This window comes from Typopeltis vanoorti, chromosome 20 (assembly GCF_054136105.1).
Source record: "Typopeltis vanoorti isolate ZY-2024b chromosome 20, IOZ_Tvanoo_1.0, whole genome shotgun sequence".
In the NCBI taxonomy this organism is placed as follows: domain Eukaryota; kingdom Metazoa; phylum Arthropoda; class Arachnida; order Uropygi; family Thelyphonidae; genus Typopeltis; species Typopeltis vanoorti.
The window spans coordinates 30,067,288-30,093,702 of NC_143568.1; the positions used below are offsets into that span (position 1 = coordinate 30,067,288).

The 26,415-nt window shown below is 34.4% G+C and overlaps 1 protein-coding gene across 1 annotated transcript in view; it reads left to right on the forward strand.

The window, feature by feature from the left end:
- Papst2 (adenosine 3'-phospho 5'-phosphosulfate transporter 2) overlaps positions 1–26,415 on the forward strand; it is a 127,438-nt gene that overhangs the window by 76,408 nt on the left and 24,615 nt on the right. Inside the window, exon 5 of the mRNA XM_090409795.1 lies at positions 9,358–9,455. Within this exon, the coding sequence (XP_090265921.1) occupies positions 9,358–9,455 (98 nt within the window). The remainder of the gene's footprint in view (positions 1–9,357; positions 9,456–26,415) is intronic.

Sequence of the window (26,415 nt, forward strand, 5' to 3'; positions counted from 1 at the left end):
CCATATCAATCCACCTATATCTAGGTCTTCCTCTGGGTCGTTTTCCTGCCAACCTGGCAGAGAACACTTGTTTTGTTAATCTTTCCTTGCCCGTTCTGTTTAAGTGACCATACCACCTGAGATTAGCTCTGCTAACGCATTCCTGGATGCTGATAATGTCAAGTTCTTTCCTAATATCCTCGTTTTTAATATGATATTGCCATTGATGCCATCTGTTCACGCCACTAATATTTCTCAGGACTCTCATATTTGCAGTCTCTAGTCTTTGGTCAAGTGTTTTACTTCTGACCCAGCTCTCAGATCCATAAGTTAAAACTGGTTTGAAAACTGTCTTGTATACAGCTAATTTAGTATTCCGACTAATTTCTCTCTTATTCCATATGAATTTATTCAGTCGACTTCCTACCATACCAGCTTTGTTGATTCTGTTGTCTATTTCCATATTTAATTTACCATCTTCACTAAAAATCATGCCTAAGTAGCTAAAATGTTTTACTTGTTCCACAAGTTCTCCATTCACAATGCAGTTGACATTTTTAACAATTTTACCTATTTTCATTGACTTTGTCTTTTTAATGCTGACCTTCATACCATATCTATTACAACAGTTATTCAATTTAGTCAGGGAATCTTGCAGACTTGTAGCGGATTTATTTAGAAGTATAACATCATCTGCATAAAGCAAAGAGCTGACATTAACATCTCCAATTTTGATATCAAGTTTAATACCACTTTCCTTCATAATGCGATCCATATAGATAATGAATAACAAAAGGGATAAAGTACATCCTTGTCTAACACCAGATTTAACATTAAACCATCTTCTTGTACTTCCTTCAATTCTAACTTCTGACTTAGAACTCAAATAAAGACTAAGTATTGCTTGATATAATGCCCCCATTGACGCCATATAACTGTAGCATATTGAATAGCTTCTCTCTTGGCACCTTGTCATATGCCTTTTCTAGATCGACAAAACTTATTTCTAAATAACTTAGGGAATTGAAACAACGTAGATCCAAATATAAATTAAATTATATTTTAATAGATATTTCCGATATTTCGGCAATGTCACATTGCCATTTTCTAAAGGAACTTACAAAAAGGCAGGTGCACTCAGGCAATAACAATACAGTAACTGAGAATGAAGATTTGAAGTTATCGTTCTCCTAGAAGTCCTGATGGTGCCCTCTGGAGGGCTAAGTAGGCGTTCTTGGCCGTTGGGCTGAAGGTCTGCTGATGTATGCCTCCCAAATTTGGGGCAGTCGCATACAACCAAATTTGTTGAGGTTTGGAGAGTTTCTTAAGGCAGAGGCTGATTCCATAAATAATCTTTAGAATTTATATTTGCTCCGGTGTATTATTGTTGCTTTCTTCCACCGTATTCTGTGGTGAGTATCCAGAGCATGGTCTGCAAGACCAGAATGGCTATACTTGTAAAACCGGATGTAGTCCTTGTGTTCAGAAATTCTGATATTCGCTGTCCTGCCTGTTTGGCCAAAGTACGACAGTTTACAACTGTCGTACTTCCTTAGTTCAGTGTTAAGTGCTATGTCGTTAGAACAGATTAGTTTAGCCCTGTTGTATAGTGTTTTTACCACTCCATATTGTTGTGAGGGGGGTGGGGAATTGTTGGTGGATGTATCTGCCTGTATGGGTGGGTTTTCTGTAAACTGAGAAAACCAAAGTTCCATCAGGCTGGCGGGTGACTAGTGTGTCTAGGAAAGGGAGACAGTTGTTTTCCTCTTTTTCCAGGGTGAACTTGATTCTGGCGTGTTGGTTGTTTAAGTGTGTAAGGAAGGAGAGGAGTGTTTCAGAGCCAACTCACAAATTAGAAAACTTCACAGGCTCCTTAAGAAAGTCACTTCTTGGCTTGTAGAAGTTACCAACAGATTAAAACCATTTAACTCTACCCCCCCCCCCCCCCGTATTTACGGACTCCCAAAAATACATAACGAAAATGTGCCATTACGTCCCATAGTGGATGGCATTGATTCCCCCACATACAAATTAGCTAAACATTTGGCCAAAGAGCTCACACACTATACTGGCAACACATCATCACACATAAAAAACTCAGTCCACTTCAAAGCCAGCATAGAAAACCTTACACTCCAACATACTGACATAATGGTCAGCTTCGACGTCTCCTCCTTATTCACAAATGTCCCACTCAAGGAAACTTTAGAGCTTATCCAAGCTAAATTTTCCCCCGATATCTCAGCCCTATTTCAGTTCACAATGAACTCAGGCTATTTCGTTTGGCAGGGAAAATTCTACAAACAAATAGAGTGGACAGCCATGGGCTCACCACTCTCACCACCCTTGGCCAATTTCTTTATGGAGACCTTTGAGGAAAAAGCCTTAGCCTCTGCCCCACAAAAACCAACCATATGGCTTCGCTACGTTGATGATGTGTTTGCTATTTGGCCACATGGCTCTGAAACACTCCTCTCCTTCCTTACACACTTAAACAACCAACACGCCAGAATCAAGTTCACCCTGGAAAAAGAGGAAAACAACTGCCTCCCTTTCCTAGACACACTAGTCACCCGCCAGCCTGATGGAACTTTGGTTTTCTCAGTTTACAGAAAACCCACCCATACAGGCAGATACATCCACCAACAATCCCCCCCCCCCTCACAACAATATGGAGTGGTAAAAACACTATACAACAGGGCTAAACTAATCTGTTCTAACGACATAGCCCTTAACACTGAACTAAATCACATCCTCAACACTTTCTCAGCCAATGGCTACCCCCCCAAAAAAATCCAAAAAATATTAAAACCTACAAACCACAGCCCCCCTCCACAAAAAAGATTACTCTAAATCCATCACCATTCCCTACATCCGAGGCACCTCAGAAAAAATTACCAAAATTCTAAAAAAACATGACCTCACCTCCTGTTACAGGCCTTACAGAAAATTGGCATCCCTTATCCGCTCTACCAAAGACCAACCACTTCCCCTAGACCTACCTGGTGTATACCAGGTCCCTTGCAGTTGTAAACTGTCGTACTTTGGCCAAACAGGCAGGACAGCGAATATCAGAATTTCTGAACACAAGGACTACATCCGGTTTTACAAGTATAGCCATTCTGGTCTTGCAGACCATGCTCTGGATACTCGCCACAGAATACGGTGGAAGAAAGCAACAATAATACACCGGAGCAAATATAAATTCGAAAGTTATTTATGGAATCAGCCTCTGCCCTAAGAAACTCTCCAAACCTCAACAAATTTGGTTGTATGCGACTGCCCCAAATTTGGGAGGCATACATCAGCAGACCTTCAGCCCAACGGCCAAGAACGCCTACTTAGCCCTCCAGAGGGCACCATCAGGACTTCTAGGAGAACGATAGCTTCAAATCTTCATTCTCAGTTACTGTAATGTTATTGAGTGAGTGCACCAGCCTTTTTGTAAGTTCCTTTAGAAAATGGCAATGTGACATTGCCGAAATATCGGAAATATCTATTAAAATATAATTTAATTTATATTCGGATCTACGTTGTTTCAATTCCCTAAGTTATTTAGAAATGCATAACCAACGTATAAGCCTGTCTAAGAGAATCGACAAAACTTAAATACAGATCTTTGTTATATTCCCATGATTTTTCAACTATTTGTCGTAAAGTGAAGATCTGATCCTGACGGCCTCTATTTGGCCTGAATCCAGCTTGTTCTTCACCAAGCTTTTCTTCCACAATTCTTCTCAACCGTTTCTCAAGTATACTTGCATAAATCTTACCAGGCACACTCAGTAGGGAAATGCCTTTGTAATTCTCACATTCAGTTTTATTTCCCTTTTTATATATGGGTACTATGAGAGCTTTACTCCAATCATCGGGAATTCGTCCTTCTGTCCAGGACTTCTGAACTATGCAGCGCAGCCACTGTAAGACTTTTATACCACCATACTTCAGCATTTCTGGTCGAATATCATCTACTCCTGCTGCCTTTCCACATTTCTACTTCAAGTATGAATATGTTTTCCTGACTGTATGCCTGTTGAGTGTGTTTTACCAGTTGAATGCTATCACTGCTTGTTTTGTTTCATTTAGCAATTTTTCAAAGTAATTCCTCCATACTTCAAGGATATCTTTTTCTCCCATTTTCATGTCACCTTTATCATCTCTTAAGTCCTCTTACAGCACTCTTTCCTCCATTTCTAAGCTTCTTCAACAGCCTCCAGAATATTTTGCCACCTTCTTAATATTTATTTTTTATGTTCTTGCCGAAGTCCTCCCATCACTTTTTTTGTTTAGCTAGTTTTACACAGTGTTTAGGTTTTTCTTACATTTGTCTCTTTATTCTCTAAGAGCACAAGCTGACTTATTTGTCAGGAATTTTTGATATGCTTTCTTCTTTTCCTTCACTGCCTCTTTTACTTTCTGTGTCCACCATGGAGTTCTGATTTTTCTATCCTTGCAGAAAACCTCATTACATACCTTTCTGGCTAAATCAATCAGGGTTTCTTCAAGGCTTGCCACTGAATCTCCAAGGTTTGGCTTCTGTTCTCACAAACTGTTTCATTTTTTCTTCAATAATCTTTGTCTATTTTAGTCTACGGTTCACATCTGAGAGCTGCTCAACTTTTATCCGCTTTAAAACTTTCTTACATGTTATTCTTTTCAATATGAAATTCAATTTTATCCTGCTCAAGACTAAATAGTGATCACTTCCAATTTCAAATCCTCTGTACACTCTGGTGTCCTGCGCCAGGGAGAAAACATCACTATCAACAATAACATATTCAATGAGACTTTTCTTATTCCTTGCCTCTTCTCTCCATGTGAATTTGTGCACATTTTTATGTTGGAACATTGTGTTAGTAATAACCAGTCCATGTCCTGAACAGAAATCCAACAGGTATTTGCCATTATTATTAGCTTTGCTCTTTTCTCCAAATTTTCCCAAAATGTTTTTATATGTCTGACAATCATTTCCTACTCTGCTATTTAGATCCCCAACAAGGATCAACTTTTCCTTTTTCATTGTGTCAGTTACTTTCTCTAAAGCCTCGAAAAATTCCTCCACTTCTACCTTAGTGTGGAACCTTAGGCACAAACAAGTCTCATTGTCCAGTTCCCCATTCTGATATTTGCCCACATCACTCTACTTGAGACTGCCTGCCAATCAGGAAGATTACCCTCGTATTTAGTGTTGAATACTATGGTTACTCCTTCTTTTCCTTGATTGTCATTGCCTGAATATAACATTTTGTATTTATTGCTCAGAAAGATCTCACCAGTTTTTGTCTTTTTTGTTTTAGTCATCCTTATTATGTCGATCAGGTACTTATCTAAATCCTCAGCTAGCTCCATTTCTTTGCCATTCAGGCTTCTTATATTGATAGTACTGATCTTTAACTCTGATGTTAAGTTGTGGTGTGTTTTCAGATTTGTTCCAGTAGCTGACTTTTTGCTGTTTGTTCTAGTTCCCTGGCAAAAACAACAGGGACCTTGCTTAACCGGGCAACGCCCCAGCCTGCATGAAATTTTTTCATATTGTACCATCATTTTGTATTTTGGTTTAAGCCACAATAAGAATACAATTTGGTCGGCTAAATCCCAAATTGCCAGCCCACCCTTGTCTGTTCAACACAACAGTGTGCACCACGAGAAGGTGAGGATTGGACGTTAGGTCAAAAGCCATGGTCAGTTCTCTGCATTCCTTTAAAAGCTATGTGGAGGTCTCCTCTCAGTTATATAGCTTTGACCCTTAAACATCCCCCCCCCCCAAAAAAAAATATATTTTTGCCTTGCTTAAAACAATCTTTTTCTCTTTCCCAACATTTTAGGGAATGAAATGCTAGATAAATTTGGTTACATAAGAGAAGCATACAAATAAGCTTTCATAATGTTTAACAGACATAAGAGTGATTAAATTTATAATACACTTGACTGCACTGCACACTCTATCAGCAAACATTGAAAGTTTTTGAGTTGATTATGCTGTAAATTAAAGATGTCAAGAAGAAATTATATTCTTGGTTTAATCCTTTATCCAAGTGTAAACAATGTTTGCGCATAAAGTATCTTCACGACTGAGCCACTTGTATATAGTGACTAATGACTTCACATAACTTTCCTTAGTATCCAATAATGCAAAGTGCACACACACCCTTTCAGATGTGTATAATGCTATGCATTATGGAAAGGGCCACTACCAGTTTCGACCTTCATTGAGGTCTTATCCATGGGAGCCAGACCCAGAAGAGATACCAAGGTTGAATTAATGCAGAAGTCATATAGAATTTTAAAAGAAATTTGTATGTACTACACAGATCATGGTTAATCCGACCCAGTGGATAATCACCTTTTTTTTTTTTTTCTGCATGTGGAATGAAAGAAGATGAGAAGTTGATTTGGTGAGTTTGGAGCTGAACCTGTATGCTTGTGTCATAGTGTTTTAATTATTTCTTCTTTTGTGAGCTGTAGTGATGGTAAAATGTAGCATGGCAGTATCTTCCAGCATTGGTAGATACTGCCATGTTTCCAGAATATGTTCATTTTATGTGTTATGTGGATGATATTTTCAACAGAAACAGCTAGAAGAATTAAGTTAAGGGGATAATAAATCCCTCATTATTTTAAAGCCAGATACGAAACTCAGAGATCAAAATCTAAGAGTTTCATGCCGAAGAACTATCGGCGAGTCCAGGCGTAAGTCATCACCTGGGTAGACAACACTAGGGCAACTCATTGCAAAGGTGGAGCAAGCTCTGTCGCTATCCTTAATATTTTCTCATAATGTAAAACGCAGCTCCTAGGAGATGTATGACTGTTTTACATTAATAGGAGAGGTCACTACCCAGACCGCGTTTTACATTATGAGAAAATATTAAGGTTAGTGGCGGCACTCGCTCCACCTTTGCAATGAGTTGCCCTAGTGTTGTACTACCCAGGTGATAACTTACGCCTGGACTCGCCGATAGTTCTTCAGCATGAAACTCTTAGATTTCGATCTCCGAGTTTCGTATCCGGCTTTAAAATAATGAGGGATTTATTATTCCCTTAACTTAATTTACGCCACCGGAAAAATAGCCTCTTGGCTCTTTAACTAGAAGAATTATCCACCTGGACAGTCTTTTTTTTAATATTTATCCCATAAATGATAGGCAGAAGAACCTATAGCACATCAGTGTTGTGTTTTAGGTGCCATTGAAGATTAAGAAAGAAGAAATCTATTGACATTTATCTTGTAGAGTTGGTAGCTGTTGGGAAATAATTCACAAGGAAGGCAAGGCTGTTTCAGGAGACAGAGATAGCAGGCTCTTGTGTTAACAGGCCTGACAGAATGTGGAAAAATTATATTTGCTAGTTCATTGGAGCAGCAACCATAGAAAAGACCGAGCTGAAACAGTGCATCTGTGAGATAGATGTTGAAGGTGAGGATCATATGCAAGCCAAATTGCTCTCTTCTGGACAGTATTCTAAAGATGGGCAGATTCGGGATTTGTATAGAGTTAGTAGCTGGGTATGTTAAAAATAGCATCTTGAGCAGTAAATAATGCCTGGTTTTTTAGAAGTCAAGGCTATTTATTGAAAGGCTATTAATGTGATATGTTTATGCCAAGCGAGGCAAGAAATAAATGTCAGTTTATGGCAAGAGATCTAATCCTGTTTGGTGATTTGTATATTATTGAGGGTAAGAGAAGGTGAACTGAGATTTCTTTTGTGAGAGAAAAGGTAAGCCTGCATTTTGGTGGCATTGAAGCTGACTAGATTATCCTTGCCCATTGAAGGATGGTATTAGTGTTGAGGTATTGGTTGCAGATGACTTGAAGCATGGATTGTCTGAGAACTCAATTGTTTGTTGACTGTGTAGGATGAGTGGAGATACTGTCAGCCTACACCCCATGTCTAAATTTCCACTGTTAAACTTGAAAACAACACTAATCCAACATGGAGAAGAGGAATCAAGTTCAGCTATACTTATCTCAAAATAGATATATATAAGCACAAAACATTCCAGACAGTGACAAATAAGAAAGAATATAAAGGTGCCATAAACTTTCCTTGTATCCAGTATGTAATGAACAGAATTTCTAAAATATTTCAATATGATACAAAAGTAGGATTTGCCCTGCTCTGCAAGATTTTCTGACTTTTACATCCTCCTCAACCATTCCTTAAGAAACCAGGTGTTTATAAAATCCACTTTTCATGCTGCATATGTTGTGTAGGACAAATAGATGATCCACAGAGTTCTACATGTTAAAGATATGCACTTTGGGCAGGAAATGGAATTTTCACATATGGAGCATAACTGCTTTGTCAGAAAATTCAGGAGCACTTCAGAAATGCTGCACATGCCTGTTCAGTGCATTAAAAACCAATGATCTGTTTATGATAAATCTGGCCATTGTTCATCAGAAATATCACACACATACACCTTGGATATGATGCACATTGTTTTGGAATGTGATAGTTCCAGCTAAGTATATATGTGATCAGGTGTCCATTTTAAACTATCTTTCATCCAGTCATTCGATTCCCATTGGCTTTGATATAGTAAAGGGCTGTTGTTGTTTAATTTATATTTAAAAAAATCTCTCAAAAAAAAAAAGTGTATGGAAAGGTATGTTAAATTAGCATAGAAATGAGAGAAGCATAGAACTGAGAGTTTTTTTTAAAAAAATCTTAGGATCATGTGGTCCTTATACTTGGAATTCTTGTGAATTTTAAAATAACTACGGAAATCTCAGAGAAGAGAAGTATTGTTTATAATGAAAAAGAATACAAATTATGCATTTTTGCCAGGATAGGCTGGATGTGAATGTCAGTCCAAGATGTGAAAACTGATCTTGGTTGACAAAATGGAATATTATCAAATTGAGGCAGAGTGACACATTGTCTTTCTTAAGGAAAGTAAGACAGGATTTTCTGTTTTGGTAGCATTAAAATTCACTAAATTATCTTCACTTCATTTTGAGAATAGCAAGGAGATTGGCACTTAAGGGATTGCCTTATAGATCTTGAATCATTTGAGAACTACCAGGTTTGGTGAATGAAGAGAAATAATGTGGTTTACTGTCATCAACAAAGCTATCAATAAATTATGATGTTTGTGGGAGAAGATCATTGATGTGTATTGATGAGAAAAAACTATCCACCATAACACGTGCAGTGAATTACCAGAGAGGAAGCTGGCAGTCTGCTCACAAACGGAAGGAGGGAGACCATAGGATAGCAGTTTGGTAAGAAGGCATGATACAAGACTGATTGCACCAAAAATGCCTTAACTGTAAAATCATAATTTACTGTTAATATTCTATTTTACTAATTAAGTGACAGTAGAAAAATTTTTAACTAATAATTTTAAAATTAAAAAACATGTCAATTTTACAGGTGTAATGCTCATTTCAGCAGCACTTGCTTCAGATGCTATAATAGGTAATGTGCAAGAAAAAGTGATAAAGCAGTATTCTGCCTCAGTTAATGAAGTGGTAAGTATGAAATGTATTGTTAAACCATTATTCTAAATTCAGTCATCATTATTGTCATCAGACCTCCATAGTCGCTCACTGTGGAAAGACTCATGTGCAAAATTCTTCAAACTGTCTTAAACTTTTTCACTGTTTTCACTTGCCACTCTCAGGCAATACATTCTACTTATCAGCCACTCTCCATGCAAAAAACCTTCTCGTTTTTTTTGCATGGAGAGTGGCTGATACACTCCCTTGCTCACACCTCTTATGTAAATTCCAGGCTGGCCTTTTGTTCTATCCTTGTTCTCTCTTATTCTCTCTTATTCCTATTTTACTCTTGTTCTGTCATCAATTCTTGTTCTATGAAACATCTCCTTTGCATTGATGACTTAAAGTTGAAGAGTAAAGTCATATGATTATGACTTAAAGTTAAAGAGTAAAAACTCTTCAACTTTAAGTCATAATGATATCACCTTTCTTTCTCCTATTTACAGGCACTGCAGATGGCACTTCTTCAATCTCTCTGCATATAGAGACCTTATTACTCATCTCTGGACTCCCACACACCCAAACAAAAAAATTCCATCTCCTCAAAACCCAGGTGACTCAATCTGCAATCTTTACATAACAGACCACTACTTATCCTCATAGAGTATAATGCTTCTCAATACAGTTCTGGATCCCTCTCCTTACCAACTTCTAACACCTTAATCACAACCTCAGATATGCAGATTTCCTCATAATTTGAAGCCTCAGTTTTATCACCCTCTTGTGTGAAGTGGAATAACATTGCACTCCTAACTTCTTCCACTATGGGACTCATCTGATGTGATAAATCTGATATAGTGTTATGACATGTGAATCATGTCCTAGCAAGTGCATCAAGGCTTCCATCAACTTACATTAAAACATGAAGTGATATGTCAAAATCCAGCTTCCTTATTAACTTGAAGTTCATTTAATTCCTCATATACATCCTGTTCAGTCAACATTCCCTCCTAGCTGAAGTTCCATGTGATATCACCATTACAAAGATAAAATGCCTTGATGAATTGTTCATTAAATGCTTCAACTATATCTTTTCAGTGGTTACCAGTCTGCTATTTTCATAGACTAATATCATTCTTTCATAATCATTCTTTCCTCTGCTGTCCACATATCAAAAAAAAAATCTTTTTTTTTTTTTGATATGTGGACTATTCACCTATTCTGAAAATATCACTACTATGAACAAAAAGAACTTTTCTTTTATGTTTTTCATGTGAACTTATACACATCTCGTTGTATAAGTTTCATGTGAACTTATACACATTTTGAATTGCTAAGTGACTAGTTCATGCCATGAACATAAGTGCAGATAAAAATAATAATAATAATAATCTGCAGGACATATGTTCCTTTAAGGCCCACAACCTACCCAGATTAGCTTTTGTAGCATTAATTTTGGAATAAGATGGTGACTCTTTTGCCTAAATCTATATTTAGGCAAAGGACAGGGATGAAAAACCAGAGGTTTTTGCAAGGGAAAAACCTTGCCACCTCCAAAGAGACTGGCTAACTTGCTTTCATTTGAAAAGCCATGATAATGGTTTTATAATGTACTAGATGGAATTTGAACCCAGATCTTTTTAGCCAAATGGCTTCATTGAAACAGACTCTGTAGTCGGTTTCAATGAAGTCAGAGCTACAAGGCTCTCAACAGCAGGTACTTACTATCATTATTAGTTTTGCTCTTTTCTGAAAATTTTCTCATGACATCGTGAATATATGTTTTCTATGGTTAATATTGGATTTCATGTATAAAGATGACATAGCTAATTTAGACGAGAAAAAATACTGGATTGGTTCTTCAGTGTCTACCAGTTTATATACTTTTTATACACTTTGGGAGAGTTTGTTAGGTGATAAATGTGGCATTTACATTTACTGTGTGCAAGCTAACTATAATGGGTGATGGGTATTGTGGAGAACATCTTTGCTCTCTCTTTCCCCCCCCTCGACCAACAGGATGCAAGTTCAAATCGCACTGTGGCATGGATGTTTATGAGGATAAAAAATTATCCTGATTTCTATCACTGAATTTGAGACCACTATCAGCTTACTTATGAAGGTCTTGAAATTCCTTGAAAACGTTACATGTCTGTTCTCTAGAACAGAGTTTTTGGATTATATAATCCTTAATCCCACCCATGGTATGAAATTTATGACAGGTTTATAATCTTTTGTGAGTTGGTGTTGACATAAAAAAAAATTCTCACAACACTTGTATATTTCCTTCCCCCCCCCCTCCCCAAAAAAAAGTTACCATATTTTTCCATGCCCCATGTATAATACGAACCCTACTTTTTCGAATTCAAAATTAAGAAATCAATATTTTAAACATAAAACAGAACTCATTTGATATTTTTTTAAATATTCATAGTATATTTAGTAATTAGGTAATATTTTTAAGATACATACTAAAAATTATGCATCACTTTCAGTTCTGGGCATATCGTTTTTTTTATTTTTGGACATTTTTATGGGCTAGTGCTCAAAATATTGTTAATGTATTAACTTACCCTGCCAACAAGTTGCAGACATATGAATGCTTTCAGAGTTTTGATTGGTTTATTCAGAATCAGTCGTTAATGACATCAATTGACAGAGTTAACAAAGGCTAGTGATTAGTGGAGGCCTGTTCATGGAGACAAGGTACCGGCAGTTTTGCCACGGCAGCCGCAGATCTCTCAACCGATTACCCTCTGTGTAAGACAACCCCCAATTTTCGGTCTAAAAATTTTAGAAAACAGTATCATCTTATACACGGAAAAATACGGTATTTTGGGAAAAAACCGTAATAAGTCATCAATTAATTTCGATTATGAACATTTAAATAAATCCACAAAATTTTCTGGCACGATAAAACCTGATGAAGTTAGGTCTTCTTAAAAATACAGAAAAGCAAGACGATAAAAATTAGGCCTGTTATACATAGCATTCTAATTTGGGATTAAAAAATAAAAATAAATAAAAAAACTGTTGATAGGAACCTGAGAAGCATAGGACACTGATGTCGCCTAAATATTTGTTGAAAACTGGTTCTGTATTAAGCAAATAGTAACTAGATAGCAGATATGGATTGATCTGCTATCAATGCAACATGGGATTCTTTTTGATATATCCCATAAATCCGTTTATCGAGCTACTTGTGAACTGCATGGTCTGTGATCTATCTTTTACATTGTACACAGAGGACTACAGTTTAGAGCTTATAAAATTCAGTTGATGCAGAAGTATCTGCATCACCTGCTCCTCATCCCCCACACACACACAATTGCTCTAGTTTTCCTGATTTTGCACTTGCATTCTCTCACAAAGAATGCTTTTTCCATACATCTTGTTCCAAGTCTATTGAAGTGCAATCCATCAGTCCTATAAATTCTTTGTCCATTAAGTTCACACCACATCCACAAACTGCACACTATTTCTCCTGCTCAACCTACATATTGTAACCCTTCTTCTTGATTTGTTCTTCTCATACTGTGGCAATAGACTTTAATTCTGCTATTTTACTCTTCCTTCTCACTTATGGTAATCTTTCATAACCTCTCTCACCCCCCCCCCACACTTGTCACATTTTAGATAATTCATACCTTCCAAAACTATCAATTCTTTTACTTTCTTCTCTTTGCATTCTAAATAGCATCATTAATATCTTTAATCTTTACATCAGGAAAACGTTTTATATTTATATATACTCTCATCCAGTTCCCCAATCGTAAAATTACCATATAATACTGTCTCCTTACTTTCTCAATTTTCTTTGTTACTCTCCTCCCTCTCCCGTCTCCTTCCTTTTTCTGCAGTACCATTTAACTAATGCTTCTCTACACACTATAGTTTATACTTTGTCCTTTGAAAGATTTCATACGTGCGCTATTTCTGTCAGTAAGGCCACCTTGCCATTCTTCTCCATTTCCACCCCCACCACTTTTATGTAATCCTTTCCAGCCATTCCTATTTCTTTAACAGCATTTATGATTTTCATCTTTTCCAATTTTATTTTATTACTTTCATGAAATAATCAGTTTTCTTCACTCATAGCTAATTATGTTCAAGCTTTGAGTGGTCATGTTAAATTAAGTAACTCTTAATTATTGCAAACTTTATCATGCATATTGTTATATCCAATTAAAGTACTGTAGAAATCTTCACTTGTCATTGTTTCTTGAGAAAGAATAAAGTTTCACTTTTTCAAATTCCAAAGAACTTAACAGTTGCGAGCTTTTTTGGCAAAATTCCTGTTTCAGTCCCTGTATCTTGAGTACCTTATTTATTTAGTAAATTATGTACATATAAAAAGTGATAAGAGAATAAACAAGCAGAACTAAAAGCAGAAAAGTCAACATAGTTTAACAGATTCAAAATCCATAATAAAGCTTCAGATTTAATATCATTAAATCTGAAGTTTTATTATAGATTTAACACAAGGAAGATCAGCTAAATTGCCCAGTCACAGTTTAATAGTCAATCCATTTGCAGAGCACCTTTTTACATCTCCTGTCACATCTTCATCTGGTTAAGTGCAGTCCATAGATGTTTTGGAAGGTGAAAGCCGTATAGTCTGGTAGTTTGATCAGAAGTAATGACATGTAAATCCGAGGTATGTTCCTGCTTGAGTTTCCAGGCTTGAGTATCCCATGACACTTTGCCACACTTACTGATGTGGCTGAAAGTAGTAGCATGTGATGTGCATCTGTATTTAGTTGGCTATGGTATGTGCTAAGTATGTTTTATATCATCATGCATATCAAGGATTTAGGCCTAGCATGACCTTCTGGCCTTAGAAGTCATCGTGAATCGTTTAAGAGGACGTCCTGGTTTTCTTTTTCCTAATGGCTTGTATTTTAAGGCTTGTTTTGGTAATCTTTCTGTTTTCATTCTTTGAATGTGTTCCATCCATTTATGTTTATATTTTTTCTATTACTGGTTCTTGGTTTAATTCTTTCATAATTTCTTAATTTCTTTTGTGATCAAATAGGGTATACTTTGCAGTTTTTCTCATAAACTTCATTTCTGCTGTTGTTAATCTTTGTTTGTCTTTTTGTTTTATTGTCCAGATTTCGTTTCCATACATTAAGACTGGTAGGGCTAATGTATTGTATACTTTTAGTCTGGTTTGTTTTTGAACTAGGCTTAGTTTAAATATAAAGTTAATTACACCTGTTATTTTTAAATATTTTGCAATTTTTACGTTTATATCTTTTTAATTTTCATATGTGATCGTACATCCTAGTTAGTTAAATGAATTCACCTGTTCTAAGATCTTGTTATCTATTACTATTTTAGTTCTTGCTGGATCTTGTCCTTTAAAGGCCATAGTTTTTGATTTTTATGTTGATATTATCATACCATAATCTTTAGATATCTCATTTAGATCTAAAATAGCTTTCTGTAGTTCATCTTCAGAATTTGTAATTATTATTTGGTCGTCAGCAAAGAGGAGAGTGTTTAAGTTTACTGTAGGAGAAAGTTTCATTCCTTGATGTAAATTTTTATTCCATTTTATCATTTCATTTAAGTAGATATTAAAAAGAGTTGCTGAGAGGGGACATCCCTGTCAGACCCCTTGGTTTATGATAGACTCTCTTGTATATGATAGCTCGTGATTTAATCTTATTTGTATTTGATTATTTTCATATTTACTTGTGATAACTTTTAGGATATTATTTGGTATTTGTCTTTCTTTTAATATGTTAAATAATATGTTTCTTTTAACATTGTCAAATGCTTTTTCAAAGTCAATAAATGCAATGTGTTTCTAAATTGTATTCTCTTTTCTCTATTATTAATTTTAGGCAAAAGGCTGGGTCTATACATGATCGTCCTTTTCTAAATCCATTCTGTACTTCTAAAATAAAGTTTTTGGAATATTTCATTAGTTTGCTATTTAAGATTCTGCTATATATTTTGTAACAGGAATTTAGTATACTGATACCTCTATAGTTTTTAGGGTCATCTCTATTACCTTTTTTAAAGATAGGAATCACAATTGCTTTTTTCCATTCTATTGGGGGGATACCAGTTGAATAAATTTTATTTAAAATTAATAAGAGTCTTTCTTTGAATCTAGTTCCTGCATATTTATATAGTTCTGAACCTAGTTTATCTTCTCCAGGTGATTTTCCGTTTCTTGTTTCTTTCAGGCTGATTTCTAATTCTTCTTTAGTTATTTCCTTTTCATTTTCATTAATTGTTTGCCAGTTATCTTTAAAATATTTGTCTGTCCACAATTCTGTGTAGTAATTTAGAAATTCTTCTCATTTCAATTCAGTGTTTAATTTTATGTTTTCTTTGGTATCTGCATTTAAGTGTTTCAAAATTTTATATACATTGGGTCTTATTTTATATAAATCATGTTCTAAATTAGAAACAAATTTGTTCCATGATTCTCTGTCTTTTTCTGACTTCTCTTTTAGCTATGGCTCTTATTCTTTTATATTCTATTTCATCTTCTAATCTTTTACTGCTTAACCATTTGTGATAGGCTTCTTTTTTCTTTTTGATTATTTCTTTCATTGTATCATCCCAGATCTTCAGTTTTTTCCTTTTATTGAATTTTTTGGTCTTTGCTAAGCTTTCATTTGCTGCTGCATTTAGTATCGTTTTTATATTAAGCCATTCTATTTCTATTTCTTCATTTTGTTTTTTGTCTAGATATTTGTTAATTCTTTGTTCATATAGCCATTGTACATTTATGTCATTCAATAGTCTAGTTTTATTAACAAATGTTTCAATTTTTCTTTCTGTTCTTGTTACTTGTAGCCATTTAGGTGGTAATCTTAATTTTATTTTAACAAGGAAGTGGTCACTGCTTATTTCATATCCTCTGTGAACTCTAACATCTAGTGAAAATTTTGATGTCTTTTCATTTAGTATAAAGTAATCTAATATTGATTTCCATCCTCTTGCTGCCCAAGTATATATTTATGTATGTCTTTATGTTTATAGAAGGAATTCATTATTTTTAGGTTATTATAAACTACAAAGTCAATCAATTTTTTACCATTCCTGTTTAGAGTATGTTCTCCATGTATTCCTATATTATTATTAATTTTCATGTTTCCAATTCTTTCATTTAAGTCTCCTGCTAAAATTACATAATCATTTTTATTTTATTATATATGTTTTGTAGCTGATTATAAAAATCAATATTATCTTGTTCTCTTCCCTCTTCTTGGGCATATAAACCAATTATTGTTAAATAGCTTCTATCTATTTTTATTCTAGCTTCTATTATTCTTTCATTTCATAATTTATAATGTTTTAACTGTTTTGAAAGGGAATTATGAATCCAAATCATAACACCTGCTTGTGCTCTTTGGTCTCTGTCAACTCCATTGTATATCACATTAAAATTTTCAGTTCTCATGGTTCCTTTTAATTTCTTTTTTGTTTCAGTTATTACTGCTATTTTAAACTTTCTTTCATTTAATAATTGGTCTAATTCTATTTCTTTATATGCTATTCCTCTTACATTCCAGTTTGCTATGTGTATTATATTTTGTCGTTTCCATTTTTGTTTTACCTTTTCCATTCCAGGGTCGTTTCCTATAGATTCAATCTGATTATCTTTTTCTGTCAGCTTACTAGTAGAATTATGTTCTCCATGTCAGGAGACTAGCCTGACGATGGAATAGTTCAGTGGTAGGGCTGCTATACCTTAAGGCTTCTGAACTAGCCTTCTTCCGAATTTAAGCCCATAGGAGGAATAGGGTATATTGAAGGGAGAAAGAGTAGATTATAGAAGAATTACAGTAAGGTTTATAGAGAGGGCATAGTTGTAAGGCCAGAAATGAAAAGAAGACCCCATGGCCCTCGAGTACTCTAATAGCATAGGGGTCATAAAATAAGAAGAGTTGGCTAATAAGGCCTTATAGGAAAGATTAAAGTAAGTGGATCTTCCTCAAAGTAGTAGAAGGAGAGGAGATAGATCCAGCTAGGGGTCCATGGGAGTGCCGCTTCCCTTACAATCAAGATGATTGCCCTCTCATGGCCCTGTTGGTCCATGAGTCCTTATTCAGTATATTCGGACCATCCCACCATATACATGTTTTATATATATATATATATATAACACAAGAGAACGAAAAGGAAACCAAAATATGTTTTAAGGAATTTGTATTTACTTTTTTTTATATATATATAGAAGATTTGTATTTTTTTCTTCAGCCATCATTTTTGGTGGGTTGTGAGCTAATACTGTAGTAATCATAGAAGTAACCTTATTTGCAGGAAGTATAACATTTAAAAGTGGCAATGGATTAGGATTCATTTCAGAAATCTGGAGTGTTATCCAAATTATAGATGTTTAGGTTTTTAAAGTTTAGGATTTATTGTGTGCTGCAGCTTGTAAAAGAGCATCATTCTGTAATTCTTTCTTTTACGGTTACACGGTGATCAGCACTCATATTTGTAGATTTAGGGACTCAAAAACACACGTGTTGAACAGATTATTTTATTAATTACAAATAAAATAAAACTTGACGTTTCGACCTCTATATCGAGGTCATCATCGGAAGAATACAACTGTATGCAGAACCAAGCTACATGCTCATGCTTTCTATACCAGTAAACTAAATCTACGTAGTTAATAATTCTTTTTTCTAGCCTGACCTCTAGTGATAGAAAAGAAAAACAAATGAATAAAAAAAAAATAATAAAATAAAATAAAATAAAATAAAAATAAAAAATAAAAAATAATAATAAATAAATAAAAAAATAAAAAAAATAAAAAAAAATATATATATATACATTATAAATAGATAAATGCAACTACAATAAACTGTTAGAGTCCTCATGTATTAATATTCTGGATAGTTACAAAATGATTTCTTTCAGTTGCTATTGAATGTTCTAAACACTTCACCAAGTCATCAGGTTGTCTTCTTGTAGTGGGAATTTTTCTAATGCTATTTTAGGATGTTATACAGGTTGTAGATGGGTCCTCCACATTCTTGAAATGGTGAGGCCATCGTCAAGTTTTATTTTATTAAGGTCGAAACGTCAAGTTTTATTTTATTTGTAATTAATAAAATAATCTGTTCAACACGTGTGTTTTTGAGTCACTAAATCTACAAATATCATTCTGTAATAGTGACATGGAGACCAGACTCTTAAAGGATTATAATGAATGACATCATCAGAAAGTACTTTTTGGTTTGCTGGAGGATTAATCACTTTCCTCATTGCTGTTCAGTCTTGTATGGATAGATTAGCTGGTTTATTGAAGATGAAAAGCAAAAGATTGCTGTTTGTAGGTTGGATATTTTTAGACTTGTTTGTGTTGGATAACTATGGCTCTTCCCTAAATATTCTGTCAGTCTAATGTTCAGTTTTATGGATCATAAAACTGAATATGCTTTGCCAATTGATTTTGTGGTTAGCTTGATGGGCACATTTTTATCTTACATTAGCTACTTAGGTGGCACCTTTTAGAATTGTCAGTTATTGTTTAATTAGCTTTATAAATGTACTGAAGATGCCTGTGATACACAGGTGAAAATTATACTAATAAATAATATTTTACGTGAGTTATTCCGTTATTATAATTTTGAATTCATATGTCTGCTCATGATATTTCCTTATTAAAACATATTTTGAGATTTTACGTAGAGTCTACTTCCAAATAATGTGCTTAGATATAGTAAAGTATTGGTAAAGAAGGCTAAATGCATTAACAGAATAATATTCCTAAAGTGTTGTAAATGGCTCGGATTATTCCTACCTGCTGTAAAATAAAAGAAGTTTTTAGGTTCCAAAGAGCTCATCAGATCTATTTAAAAGCTGGTAGGTCTCTTTTAAATTATCAGCTGCATGAAGCTAAAAAATCTGTAGCCTTCTTAAATAGAGAAATTGTGGACATCAAGAATGCTCTAGAATCTGTTTTAACAGCTGAAACTTTTAACACTATTTCACGCATATCTTTGAATTCTTACTTAAAGGTTTTTTAATGATTCTCGTGATAAGTTAAAGCACAAGTTTGAATCACTGGTGAGTCAATGTTAATGATACAGATAAAGTAGTTATCACTGTTTCCGACCGTCCACTAACAGACAGTGAACTTTTTGTTTTATCAAAAGGACATGATTTCACCGTTATGCTGAATAAGGTACCCCGATGGATTTTTTTCATAACATGAAAAAAATCCATCGGGATTTTTTTCATGGGAAAAGACAGAGGTATTCGATCCTTATCCCAAAAAACAGCCAACAGGTTACGTTTTGAATGTACGAAAATTCTTTTTAATGTCAAGCCTCCTCGTCCTAATCTATCTTACTCTGAATTTAAAGCACTGAAATCACTGAAGAATAACAATAATTTAATTATTACGAAAGCTGACAAAGGGAAGGCTGTAGTTATTCAAGATAGAAAGGAATATGAGAGAAAAATGTCTCTATTACTCTGCGACTATTCAACTTATAGGCCCCTTACATCGGATCCTACCGGGAGTCAATTGAAGAGACTTAATTCTCTTATAGATAATGTATCTACATGGGATGAAGATCAAAAGAAAAAACATAAAACCTTCTTCGATCGTCCACCTAGATTGTATGGTCTTCCGAAAGTTCATAAACCAGGTATTCCATTGAGGCCAGTTGTAGATTGTATAGGTTGTCCCACTTATAAAATTTCAAAATTTTTATCAAATTTATTCACTTCTTCAACTAGAAGAACTGATACTTATATAAAAAATACTTTGGATTTCAAAAATAAAATTTCAGATCTTTATTTGGACGTTTCGGATATTATGATCAGTTTAGATGTTGTTTCATTATTTACCAATGTTCCTTTATCTGAGAGCATTGAATTACTGCAACAAGAATTTCCTTCAGACATTGTAAAAATATTTGATTTTGTAATACATTCTGGTTATTTTTCCTTTAAAAACAAGTTGTATCAACAAACGAAGGAACAGCAATGGGCAGTCCTCTTTCTCCAACTTCTTTATGGTTATTTTTCCTTTAAAAACAAGTTGTATCAACAAACGAAGGAACAGCAATGGGCAGTCCTCTTTCTCCAACTTCTTTATGGTTATTTTTCCTTTAAAAACAAGTTGTATCAACAAACGAAGGAACAGCAATGGGCAGTCCTCTTTCTCCAATTTCTTCAACTCCACTTTGAACAACGTATTTTTGACAACATTTCTCCCAGACCTATTCATTGGTTCAGATATGTCGATGACATTTTTGCTATCTGGAATGGCTCTTCTGATGAACTTCAACATTTCTCTCTAAGTTAAATGCACTTCATCCAAAGATCCAGTTCACCCTAGAAGTAGAATCGTATAAGCAGTTAGCCTTTTTAGATCTTTGAATTCTTTGCCAATCAGATGGTAACCTACATTTCTCAGTCTATAGAAAGAAGACTCGTACAGGCCATTATATCCATGCTGAATCTCATCACCATCCCAGTCAAAAGGCAGGAACTATTAAAACACTGGTTCATCGGGCCCACTCCTTTTGTTCTTCTGTTACAAAATGAACTACAATATATTATTTCCTCCTTTTTATTTAACGGATATAAGAATTCCTTCATCAAAAGAGCTTTGAGTAGTTTTAATATGTCTTCCTCTTCAAATACAGAAGAAATAACACGCATTCCTATCCCTTATGTGCAAGGCATTAGTGAACGTATAGTAAAAGTTTTAAAACCACTGAATATTTTTGTTGCCTTTCGACCTTTCAGAAAAATCTCCACCTTTCTCACTTCTCCAAAGGACAAGCTTCCACATCTTAGTTATCCAGATTCCTTGCTCTTGTGGATTATCTTATTTCGGACAAACAGGAAGATCTGCCTCTATTCGGCTAGAAGAATGCCAATCTTATATTCAATACCTTTGAACCTGAACAGTCTGAACTTGCAGAACATGCCATCATCACTAGACATAGAGTTAATTGGAACAAGACAAGAGTCCTTCACAAAAGTCTGTTCCTCATGGAACAGCTTACTCACGGTATTTCCTTATTAAAACATATTCTCAGCTAAATTGCCAGTCATAGTTTAATATTAAGTCCCTCTAAGCCAAATGGTGTCACACCGTATTACTAAAATACTCTGGATGAGAGACGTCGAACATTTTTCAACTTGGTTATACTATAAATTAAAGATGCCAAGAAATTATATTCTTGGTGAAAAAATTATATCCTTTATCCAAGTGCAAACCAGCAAAGTTTGCACGTGAAGTAACTTCTCGACTGGCCAACTCACATCACTTGCCTTAGTATTGATATTATTATTAGTATAATGCATAGTATTATACATGTCCATAAGGATATGTGCTTTGCATTATGGGATACTAAGGCAAATGATGTTAAGTCATTAACCTCTATATACGAGTTGTCCAGTCATAAACTTACTTCACACGTAAACTTTGTTTGCTTGCACTTGAATAAAGGTTTAAACCAAGAATATAATTTCTTCACATCTTTAATTTATAGTATAACCAAGTTGAAAAACTTTCAACATATATCTCCAATCCAGAATATTTTAGTAATAAAGTGTGACACCTTTTTGGCTGCTTGTATATGGAAATATGACTTCTGCATTACTTCAACCTTGGTATTGTCGTGACGACCCTTTTCCGTGTCGTGTTCTAAATCTATCTAGTTTCAAGTCACTTTTATGAATAATACAACTAATTACGAAATGATCACCGATCCAAAAGTAGGGAAATTTATATTTATACTGCGCCACCCTATTCTTAGATTAGTCTATATAGATAGTAAGATCAGTTCTAAATTAAGTTAGCAGTCATCTTATTAGGCCAAATCATCTATTATCATTTTTTACTTGGGGTTCCCGCAAGATTCGAATGTTTATGAACGGTGCAATAATAAGGAATTCAGGCAAACACAATATTTAGATCAACAAAATAAAACATTTAATATATGATATGGTTAACAAATACAAGAACTCTATTTTAAAATGGAACTATACAATTAACTTAACACATCTTCTTAGGTCACTGACGCTAATTCAATGTTCTAACTTTCATATACTATTCACAGTCTCAAAAACACAAATCTTCTTATCTCAAGTTAATATAACAATTTCACATTTAATCAGTCTTCACAAATCTATCAGCTCAATGTTTATATTCACAGCAGGCAATAAACTACGTAAGCTATATTCCAAGCAAATATATTTCCGGACCTTGAGCATCGGAGATATATTACAGTTAATGTTAGAATAGAGAAACTTATACAACTACTCTTACCAGACAATTTCTTCAATACATCAAATTATTGAGAGAGCACTTATGAATTAACTTAATTAACATTAGCGGAACACACATAACAAATATTCTCCATAGTTTAAACTGTATTACTGTAAGTCGCACTTCACTATTCCAAACAACAGTAATTAGGTACTAATATCTTTTCCTGTTCACTTTTCTCCAAGTAATCAATATAACCTTTTCCTAGGGCAACATAGAATTTAATCGTAATCCAGATTAACTAGAACTAATCAGAATTTTCGCATTGACTGTCCAGTTTCCTTTTATCTGATTACGACATCAACCTTTCTTCATAACAACAGCAGATTTCGCTTATAACATTAAACTTTATGTTTCACTACTTATAGGTTCACTTCCGAACACTATACTCATAAATTTCTGCCCTCAGGATTTTATAATCTTGGTTCCGCAAAACTCTCTCCTCACTTGCTTAATAATAATTCTTCTCTCCTCCCTGTCTTATCTATGACCTTCCTTCTCTTTCTGCTTTCTCTCTCTCTAATCTATATATGACCTTCACTCCCACCTTACGTTCGAACGCCACGCTCTACTCCACTCGTGGTTGTTTACGCGTGCGTCTCCATGGCAACAGACTAGGCGTAAACATTTCGCCAATGTAATGTATGCTCTATTACTGCTACATGAGCGATTACATAACATTAAATATTTCACAAATAAGAACAATATAATATTTAAGCTATTTCTTCAACTTTTTGATTACGTATACAGTTAAATATAAAATAACACTTTACGTTACACCATATATATTTAGTTATACAAGATTCTATACATTTTATTATTTTATAAGTTAATAATAGGTCAGGTTTTAAATAAATATTTAATTAGTAATTCTTAATTGAAGAATAATAAACAATTTTATATAAACCATGATTAATATTTAATAAGCAATGTTAAATGTGAATGAAAAATAATAAATTACATAACATAGCTTCATTCACAATTTAACAGTATCACTTCTGTATTTGGATAAAGAATTAAACCCCCAAGAATATAATTTCTTGGCATCTTTAATTTATAGTATAACCAAATGGAAAAACTTTCAACATAATGTACTATTAGTGCTGATAGATGATATTAATGAAGTTGTAGTGTAGATGGTGGGTTGTATGGAGTGCCTTCTAAGTCCTTGGAGGTGTCACATAATAGTAGTAATAATTATAATGGTTTTCAGTATTTGTATCAGTATTGTTATGTAATGTTTTCTATCTTCATACCTTGTTGGCTCCCAGGGATATTTCCTTTTTAGAAACTAGCAAATTTTTATTTTAACTGCGCCAGCCAGTTTCCTATAACAGGAATATAATTCATGTTCAGGGAAATATTCCTAGGTCTACAGGCATATACCTTAATGTAGAATTCACACTCGAGTATATAGATCTTGGTACCTTGCAGTCGTGACCTAAGATCTAGTCTCAAACATATTTATCTAAACTCCTTCCCGCTATTGGTTCTATTTTCACAAGTGGTAGCTCGACACCTCGAAATCAGGCATGACTCTAGTTTAAGTAACAAAACATGTTTATTAATACTAAAAGACAAGTACATAAATTATGCATCCAATTATTAAGACTTCTAAGTTCCTAGCTAAGTGAATATCTTATGCTGAGCTAGACAAACAGTTCAATACTAATCAAACTCTCTTACATAAGCTGACATGCTAAATCACATAATACTAATGGAAAACAAAACAATGTCACATTCAAATTAAATCCTTTCATCCTGTTACTCTAAAACAGATAATTCACAACTCATTTCTTTCTTAGTTAAATTTGTTCAACTTAACAAAAGATTCTCACTACTTCAATCATATACAAATTGGAAATTTATCCTATACAATTCTTTGTTTAATAGAATTGGCTGTATTAATTACTTTATTCTATCAAAGTTCTCTAAAATGTCCTCATTTGCTTTATCAAGACAAATTCTATCTTCTAACAATTCCAAGACATAAAACAAAAGGATCTCTATATTACCAAGTCCTTCCAAAGGTCTATTAACAACCACATGTTGCTCGGGTCATCCTTCGTCTTTGCTATCGCTGGGTCAGGCCTCGTAACTAAGTTGTTCCTCTCACTGCTACCGGATACAATCTGGTTATGGCTGGAACTATGGGTTTTCTCCGCTCCCTCGGGTGGGTCATCCAGCGGTTGGCACGATTCTGCATGAGCTATTGATTCTCGTACTGCTCTCCATGGAATACTTCTCAGCGCTATCAGGAATACAGCCCACTGTCTGACGACATAGCACCCCAGCTCTTCCTATCTCCGATCACTCATCGAGAGTCCTCGATATCAAAATCCCGGAAAGACAAAAAGGAGAGAGCTTGCAACTTGGTGCGTGCTGCCTTATATATTCCTTTTCAGTGCCCTCTTTCTCTGTATTCTTTTTCTGCATGATCCTTAACTTTGCCCTTAGGTGATCTTTTGCTTTCCCCCTTGCTACTACGTGTTGTTTTCGAGGAAAGTGCACTTATGTCAGCTTCCCCATAAGCAGCAGCCTTCGGCATTACGGTAAGCACGTGTGGTCCAGATGTGACCTGCGATCTATTAGTCATTGCCTGTCTGGTGACTTACAATATTTTGGTAGCTTAATAAGAAATAAAATAAGCTAATATTTCCTTTACATATAATGCTAATCTGACATAATTCCTGATCTTAGCTTTCCATCTGACAATAAATATTTCCAACACATTACACATACTGATATACACTTTCACATACAACAAACTAGGTGTTTCTCACCTTCCACTGGTAAGCAGGCATTATGCAATGTTTTTTATATTTTTGTTAAACTTTCATGTTAGATTCCTGAATGAATAACTTGTCAAGAAGTTCTACATTCAGGGTCTAACAGTATACAGGTTCTAAATATGAATTAATAGTTTTTGGAAATTCAAAAACTTTTATAATAATAATAATAATTTTATAATAATAAACATAATATTAAGACTTATGAAAAGACTACCAGTATGTAAATGTTGTCAGAAGTGAGTGTGTGTGTATATACTGTATATATCAGCATATAAGTCGACTCTCAAATACTACCGAAAACCCCTCGAAATCATGTGTCGTCTTATACGGCAAGTATAAAAAGGGAAGCTTAATTTCTTGGATGAACATTTAGGCAGTGACAATATATCGTTATATAAGAAAATAGGCAGGGTTTATAAACAAATCAGTTTATAAACTTTTTTATTTTACATAAATTTTACATTCATTTTTCGTTACATAAATTTATTTAAAATATTATAATAGATGTAAGTCTTAAAAAACAATAATTATTAACCTCAATTTTCATGTTAATTTTCTTCATCATCTGTTGAAAATAGTTCTTCAGATTCATTGTTTAAATGATCGTCATATGGATCCCAGTTCGAATCCGGTGAATTGATTTCATTTTCATCATCATCAGTTCCCACAACAGATCATCTCCCGTACCATCAATAAGATTAGAGATACCACACTTTTTAAATGATTTTATTACAATCTCTACTTTTACTTTATTCCATGCTTTCAGCATAAAATTGCACAACATATCAAGTGATGCAGCGTGCATAGATCCACTGTTTGTAAATGATTTTTCACCAGTCAATATCCAATTGTTCCACTCTTCTCGCATGTGATCTTTAAATGGTTTGTTCAAGCCGATGTCTAGTGGTTCCAATATAGAAGTTAA